Source organism: Sinohyriopsis cumingii, unplaced genomic scaffold, assembly GCF_028554795.1.
Source record: "Sinohyriopsis cumingii isolate HCF-2022 unplaced genomic scaffold, ASM2855479v2 utg001306l, whole genome shotgun sequence".
In the NCBI taxonomy this organism is placed as follows: domain Eukaryota; kingdom Metazoa; phylum Mollusca; class Bivalvia; order Unionida; family Unionidae; genus Sinohyriopsis; species Sinohyriopsis cumingii.
In genome coordinates this window covers 403788-411310 of record NW_028315980.1, presented here as the reverse complement: position 1 = coordinate 411310, position 7523 = coordinate 403788, and the positions used below count along the sequence as shown (strand labels likewise).

General features: G+C 33.6%; 1 protein-coding gene across 2 annotated transcripts; it reads right to left on the bottom strand.

Moving 5' to 3' along the window:
• Positions 1 to 914: 914 nt before the first annotated feature.
• On the bottom strand, positions 915 to 6251 carry LOC149772658 (uncharacterized). Of its 2 annotated transcripts, none has more exons than XM_089947518.1 (3): positions 5415 to 6251; positions 3448 to 3534; positions 915 to 2809 (listed from the first exon to the last, which is right to left on the bottom strand). In XM_089947518.1, the coding sequence occupies exons 1-3, from the start codon at positions 5604 to 5606 to the stop codon at positions 2189 to 2191; spliced, it is 900 nt and encodes a 299-aa protein (XP_089803644.1). In that variant the 5' UTR covers positions 5607 to 6251; the 3' UTR covers positions 915 to 2188. The 2 variants fall into 2 exon arrangements, with proteins under 2 accessions (XP_089803644.1, XP_089803642.1); XM_089947516.1 differs by lacking the exon at positions 5415 to 6251 and adding an exon at positions 4476 to 5252.
• Between the last annotated feature and the right edge of the window lie 1272 nt (positions 6252 to 7523).

Below are 7523 nucleotides of genomic sequence, written 5' to 3'. Positions count from 1 at the left end.
TTCACGAAAATAAAAATGTCTATTTACAAGTTATCAGTCTAACATGTTATCCAGTATATTCTATTCCTTTTTAACTGTATAATGGTTATGAACCTTTCTTACCCAGAATTGTAATTGGGGTACATAAATCTTAAGCACACACACACACACACACACTGGAAATACCACGCATTAGGCAAAGTACTATAAGACATAATTTCCAATCATGTAAAGTCTAAATTTTCCTTAAGCAGAACACACGCTCTCATAAAATTCCATTCTTCTCACAGCAACTGATACATGTACAGGAAATATTTTTCTACCAAAAACATATGCCTATTACTTCCTGTTTAAAAATCTCTGAACTTAACATTCATATTTTACAAAAAAAATGTGTAAAAAAGTCCACTTTAAATCTATGACAGAAGACTCATTGGTACCTGATAAGTGACATAATCAGCATTACATTGGTAGTTACAGAAAAAACATTTTGGGTATTTTCATTAAGTAAATAAGTCTACAAAATCCTTAAGCATCAAATCATCTTAGAAAATGACCACAATAAAACAATTGGGAATGAAAATGATACAAAGAGGTTTCATATGAATTAATTTCTTTTAAATTTAAGAAAAGATAATGTATACAACTTTACACTTTTCCACATAACTGTAAAAAAAAATGCTGTACAAAAATCTGTCGCATGATAGAGGAGGACAGACTGTTACATGTAACAAATATGTGGGGACAATGTGTCACATTATAATTAGGTACAGACACTTCTGTACAGGTTACAAATACATGGGGACAACATGTTCAATGTATACTCAATTTAAGAGTCTTGGAAAATAGATGTAATACTAATCGCTGCAGTTTTACCACTGGTCCGTTTAATTAACTTAAGAACAGATTTGGTATATCATGTGCTAGCCACAACACTATCTGAAATTCGTAATAAACATATCAAAATATTTATAGATTATCCAAAACCAGCAAACTTGAAGGATCTACATATTTTATTCTACTGTCAACATATTTTATTCTCAAACAACTTGCAATATAAATATATCCATTTTGTAAGAGAACTGCCTTAAAATAGTCTTAAGATGCATATTATAGACAGGGACAATAATCTGCTCAAATATGGTACATCCATTTGCACAGTAAATCATGCATATTAAATTTGTTGTACTAGACTGATATAAGTACAGTGTGGTTAGTGTATCAACCAACATAACTGAAAGCTAATGTACATTTTTTGCAGAAGTTCTTCTTTTTCTTCTGGCTCCATTGGTGCATAAAAAACTGCAAGTAGTGATTGAATTTACCCATTCCCATAGCTCTTGCTGAATATTTGATGTGCTGAAGAAAAGCATTTGTTTGCTCACATATTTCAGTGTTAATTTTTTTTAACAACATGAGACGTGATGACTTGTATACTGGTGGACACTTATGGGAAAAGCCATGAAATGTATCATGAAAAAAAACGTGTTTTTCCAAAAACCAGGTTCTCGATTCAAACAGTACTCCTCAAGCTGGCAACTAAAATCATAAAATATTTCTTCTGGGGCATTTTCCACGTATGCATAAGCAGAACAAGCAGGATCTTTTCTCCCTTCATGTCCTGGTATCATATGATATCCATAGCAATGCCCATAATGCTGTGGGTCACACCAGAGAAATAAGTATGTTGTACCCTTCCTTCCCACTTCAGGGTAATTTTTATGGCATTTTTCTTCAGCTCTTGCAGGTTCATCATCATAAGTACTATTATGAGATATTTTATCCATTGTGTATTTTGGAGTGTCTCTTAACTGCTTACCAGGGAGGGTGAAGTAATATGCTCTCCCAAATTTAGCAGGATTATAACTACCTGGTTTAGGATTAATTTGGTCTGGTTCTTTACAGTTTGAAAAAAGCTGTTTCACTCTTGACACCAGATGGTCCAAAAATTCTAAAGTTGCTGAACATATACAAGTATTCGTGACTGCAAATAATACATCTTTAATTTCAGGAGAAAACTTGGCAACTCTGTTTATAACATTTATGTCTAAATCTGAATTTTTCCTAAGTAAATTCAAAATAGATTGGAAGTCGTCAACAAATCGATAGGGAATAATGCTTGAAATGGAATGATTTGAAGACAGTATCATAAAAAGAACTGCTAACTTTCTCAATACTCGGTTGCTACAACCATTTTGCATAAAAATATTCAACAGTGAGTGAAAGTTTCTATCAACATGTTGTAACAGAATATCATTTCGGTTTTTTCCTCTTCTAAAGGTAGCTCATTAGCACTGCCCAAGGTACCAAGCACTTTCTTAGAAAGGTAGAGTAAGTGATTTCTACTCGGAGCTTTATCCTTTGAATCATGATCACCCTGGGCAAAGCTAATGAAAGCCCTCTTATTCCTTCGATGACAAGGATCTATTGTAAAGTCATTCGTTGGAGTCTCCATTGGTACAACTGTTGAATGTCGAATGTTGATGCCTATCTTAGTTCCATCAGCAGCTAACAATTTTGGACTAAATTTGCAAATGGAACAAGGCTGTCTATAATCTAAATTGAACTTACTTATCCAGGAAAAAAAACAAGCAATAAAAGTACTATTTGACATAAAAGAAGCAGAATTATGACTGACACGTTTGTAGAAGCTATTCATGATTGTACAATAGAAGCCAAAAGAAATATATGAGTTCAGAACATGGTCCACAAAGTCCCAGCCAATTTCATCGCCAGCTCCAGTATCCCTGGTAAGAAAGTGGATGGCCTCTCTCTCTCCTGGACCTATGTCACAATCCCGAGTGCCACTTAAACAACGGCGATACCAAATCTAAATACAAAATAAGAAATATCAGAATCCTGATTAACACTTAAACAACTGTGATAACAAATCTAAATATAAAATCACACACACACACACACACACACACACAAAATGTATCATTTACCAAATAAATAAAACATTATACAAACAACACAAATGTAAAAACAGATTCCTCACTGATAAAAAGTTAAGACTATTATCTTTTATACTGCTGGAAACACTAAGGCAAGTACACTGTCTTGACCACTGAAGTCAATCTTTTAATATCTTTTAATATCATAAAATTAGATGCTAATGCATGTTGTGAAATTTGTGAGTTTTCAAAGAACTAGATTTGGGTTTGTAAAGCAATAGAAAAATTATTCTCGCACATCCCCATAACTTAGTCGATACGTCTTAGCTTGATAAAAAGGACTTATGCATGCCAATATAAGCAACAACATATTTTTCATTTGTCGGTATAAAATGTTTTTTTGTGTGCATATTTATGCTAACAATCTTTGACAGAAAGACAGAGATATGAATAGATAGGAACAAATAAAAATGCCATGCTTTCTAATAAAGTGGTTACTTAAAAGATGAGTTAGTTCATCATCAATGAACTGAAGCTCATTGAAAGAAGAAAATAAAGCAAAAATTTATACCTTGTGTTTTACAGGTCCATGACATGTATATACAGTGGAAATATGGGATACTGCAATTGTCTCTCCATTAGGAAAGACATATCCTACCTGAAATCAATCAATTAAACAAAACTTTAAGTAATTCAAATATGACTGAGGAAAAGTATGAACAGAGAGTGAATGTTCAAGGACCAAAATTTAACCAAATTTCTTGTTGCAATGTGACAAATATTTCCTGAAGATGCAGCATAACCAAAGTAAATGTACTTTTATTTATTGTGTACAGGATGTGATATTAACTGTCTAGTCCTGGTCCATCTGAACCTGTAATGAATCCCATTAACATGTGCAGAAAAATCTGACAATGATACAATTGTTTTAGAATGAAATTTGATTTAAATTATGGATAAGCAATTAGTACATATATTGTATAATTTTCCATAATAAGTAATATGCATATGACAACTCTGTACGATAGTCAATCAATGAAAGTACATCCATCCTTGGTCCACACAAATACTGGAAGTCACAAAGACGATGATTATTCTGTATTCCAGATGTTTTCTTTAGGCAATAACTTTTTTTTCTCCAAGCAATTTATCCTTCCTTTATTACTCACTAGTTGATAATGCACTAACTCTTCCATACAAAACTGATAGATAACCTCAGTTTTTTCATGTAAACATCATAGATTTTTCTCAAACAGTATGTTCACGCTCCCACTCATAATAAGTAAAAGAGCTGATGAAAGATACACTAGAAAAATAATGTATGGTGACTATCTAATTAAAACTGTAACCAATAATAAATGGTAATTACAGGTAATTTACTTCTGTTACATGCATATAGTTTGTATAATTGTTGTAATGATTTATGTCAGTTGTTGATGTGATCACAAGCATAATATTGAGCTACCTGAATGCATTTTACCATAGACCCTTATTTAATATTAGTTATTTTCATTCTCTTTTAAATACATTCTCCCAAATTAAGTTTGGTTTGGCATTTTACAGTACATCAACACAATGTAGTTTATTGGGGCAAAGTACCTTGCCAAGAACACACCACTGTAATTGTATCTGGCCTGATCCCATCAGTAGATCCATCCATGTGTTAGCATGGACTTTCAATTGATTGAGGTGAGGACAAAGGGTCTCAGCGTTGTCAAGACGGAGAACTTTACATTTTGAAGATGAATAAAGTGCATTACAAAATCCAGACTGACAAGATAGACTATTGTCAGTGATATGAACAAAAGTACATGTTTTGTCATCATCAGAATACACTGAGAACTTCAAAGTTTTATCAGATGAGGTTGGCATCTGGCAAATAGGCTCATTAATTTATCTTTGGCAGCTTCAAGTTTTTCAATTATCTTATTTTCTGACCTGGAAGAATTATTTAATAGAGAAGGTATATGGTCACTGATCAATTCATTAAAAAGTCTCATATGGCAGCATTTCACATCACTCAGATCTATCTCATCAAGATTTTCCTGAGGTATACTTATTGCGGCTAACTGCAGTAATATGCCATACATTCCACAGCTATAAGACAATTCAGTTATCTATATCTGTTTTGGTCAAATGAACATAACAGTCTTCCTGAAACAGTCCAGTTGTCATACTAACTTCATTCATTGTAAAAATATTCACATTAGCTGCACTACGTCGCCAAATTACATGACCATTTTCAATCATTGCATATTTGAATTTATCATAACAAGATCTTTCTTCAGCTATATTTTCTGAAGAAAACTGAGGGTCTACAGTGTGTATGTTTGTCATCAATTCTTCAATTGTCAAATGTCTAGTAGGTTCATGACGTTTGCGTTTGGATGCAGGGGGAACTATGTCACCATAATCAGATGACTCGGGTAAACTTTTAAATGTGGAAGTAGACTGAGCTGGATCTAAGGCAATGTTTTTATATTTGGAGCAAATGGAATAGAACTTATCCATGTTACCCTCTCTAAAATTGTACAGCACCTGATTCCTTAGTGAAGCAGGTTTATACTTTTCTTTCATATCTGGAATTGATAGCCACTGGGAATAAGAAACTGTCTTGTGCTGCCATTTATGCCAATTTGGAAACATGGAGATATATTGAAGCTGCTGATCCCATGAAACTGGATATTCAAGTGGAACAAAGACATCTGAGGATGTAACTTGTTGGCACATACAAACTTCAGTTCTGTGAGTTTCAAAAGCGGCCTGAAAGGCAGTCCCATCAAAACATTTACTGGCAGAAAAAAAACTGAAATGTAGGAAAAGAAAACATATTATTCTTTTATTGCATGCTAGTTGAAACAAATCTGTGATTAATATTTCTCGATGGAGATTTTATGCAAAACGTAAGACCCTGCAAAATGACTACACTACAAAAGCAATTGAAAATCTCAAGTACCAATTTTTTCTCTTTAGTGTATTTGTTACAGATTGCAAATAGTAAAGCCAAACCCATCATGAGATCTCAATCAATTTTGTGCCCTGCAAAAATGATCATAAGTCAATTACTCATGTCACATTTCAACAATATCATGCACATACTTGAATGGCAGCATGTAACAGTGATCACTCACAAACACAATATTGAATTTTTCTTCCAGTAATTAGGTTATCAAACGGGTATTGTACAGATTCAGTTCTTATTAAAAAAGACCAATAACTAAGTCAGCAATTGAGCTGCAAAGACACACTCATTAAAAGAATCAAGTTCACATACAATGCAGTTAACCTAACGAATTGTATTTGTTTTTTTTTTTGAAAAGGCTACTAACAATGATGCTCACAGCTAGAGGAAATGTGAGCGATTAGATCATATAAATATACCAATGCCTCCTCAACATCACACCCCTAGCCCATGATGAAGACGTGTAGAGCTTAACAGTGCACAACTGTTTTTAAAAAAGTGCAAGTGAAATGCCTGTAAAGAAACTTGTCTTCTCATGATGAGCTGAACAAGTACCAAGTTTCAGGGCAATCCACTAAATACTTTGAGTAATTGCATTAACAAAATTTGGTCATACACTGTATCCAACTGTAATCCAAAAATGTCCACAACCCTTACAAATATCATGGGAGCACAAAGATTTGTACATGCAGTTTTAGATGAATATTGTCACAAGTGCCAATTTTCATGATCCTTTCAAAAAGGCACCACAATCGGTAGCACTGACAAGATTTTAACAATGCATTCTGCTGCACGACAATACATCAGACTAAAATTGCAAAAGCAAAGTGAACTGTTTATATGAACATTTTCAAATGATGACTGTAACATGCAGTTACATGGCAATCCAATGAAAAATGTGAGACAAGCTGACTTCACAAAATCCTATCAAACATTAATCTAAGAAAGTAACTAGCTCTAACTGAAATAGCAGCAGAGATTTGTCAACGTATGCAACTTCCGATAATGATGAAAACATTTTTCCAAATGTCATGGCAATCCAATGAAATCTGAAAGATTAGATGATTCATTAGATTATATTATGCACTGTCTTTAGATTGAAGTTAATAAAGGGCAATAATTCTAAACTTAATTAGCGGAACAGTGATTTGATATATGCATTATTTGTTAATGAACATAATATTGTACTGAATTTCATTACAATCCATAAAGAAGTTGTACAATTTGCACTCACAAGTTTGTATCATGCACTGCATTAATCTACAAAAGAAAAATGAACAAAAATTGCAGAAGCACACTGATTCATTAATATATGTATCTTCTGATAATGACCATAGGATTTACCAAGTTCCTAGTCCAATAAAAAACAAAAGGACTAGTTCAGGGGGCAATTTTGTTGCTGGCTTGCCAGGCGAATACCTGTGCGTTCTGATGAAGGTCAATTAAAATTGATGGCCATCGGCCCGATTAAATTTTCCTCCATCATTATTTTCCTCTGATTGGGAGAGCCAGTTGATTTTCTGCAGGGCCAATTGATTTTCACACAAGATGGTCACACCAGCCAATGGAAAAGTCTGTGTCACATCAACCCATGCTAACTGTACTAACAAGACTGTGACATTCAATGACAGAAAGAGCAATACATATAATAAAAATTGCAGGGGCAAATGAGTCTCGGATTCGGA

Bases quoted from the DNA above. Each gene is read 5' to 3' on its own strand.
- LOC149772658 (XM_089947516.1), bottom strand. From the start codon at position 4,748: ATGCCAACCTCATCTGATAAAACTTTGAAGTTCTCAGTGTATTCTGAT. The intron at 3,535-4,475 runs GTACTTTGCCCC...GATTGATTTCAG, and splicing joins AGTGGTGTGTTCTTGGCAAG to GTAGGATATGTCTTTCCTAA. The intron at 2,810-3,447 runs GTATAAATTTTT...TTTTGTATTTAG, and splicing joins ATGGACCTGTAAAACACAAG to ATTTGGTATCGCCGTTGTTT.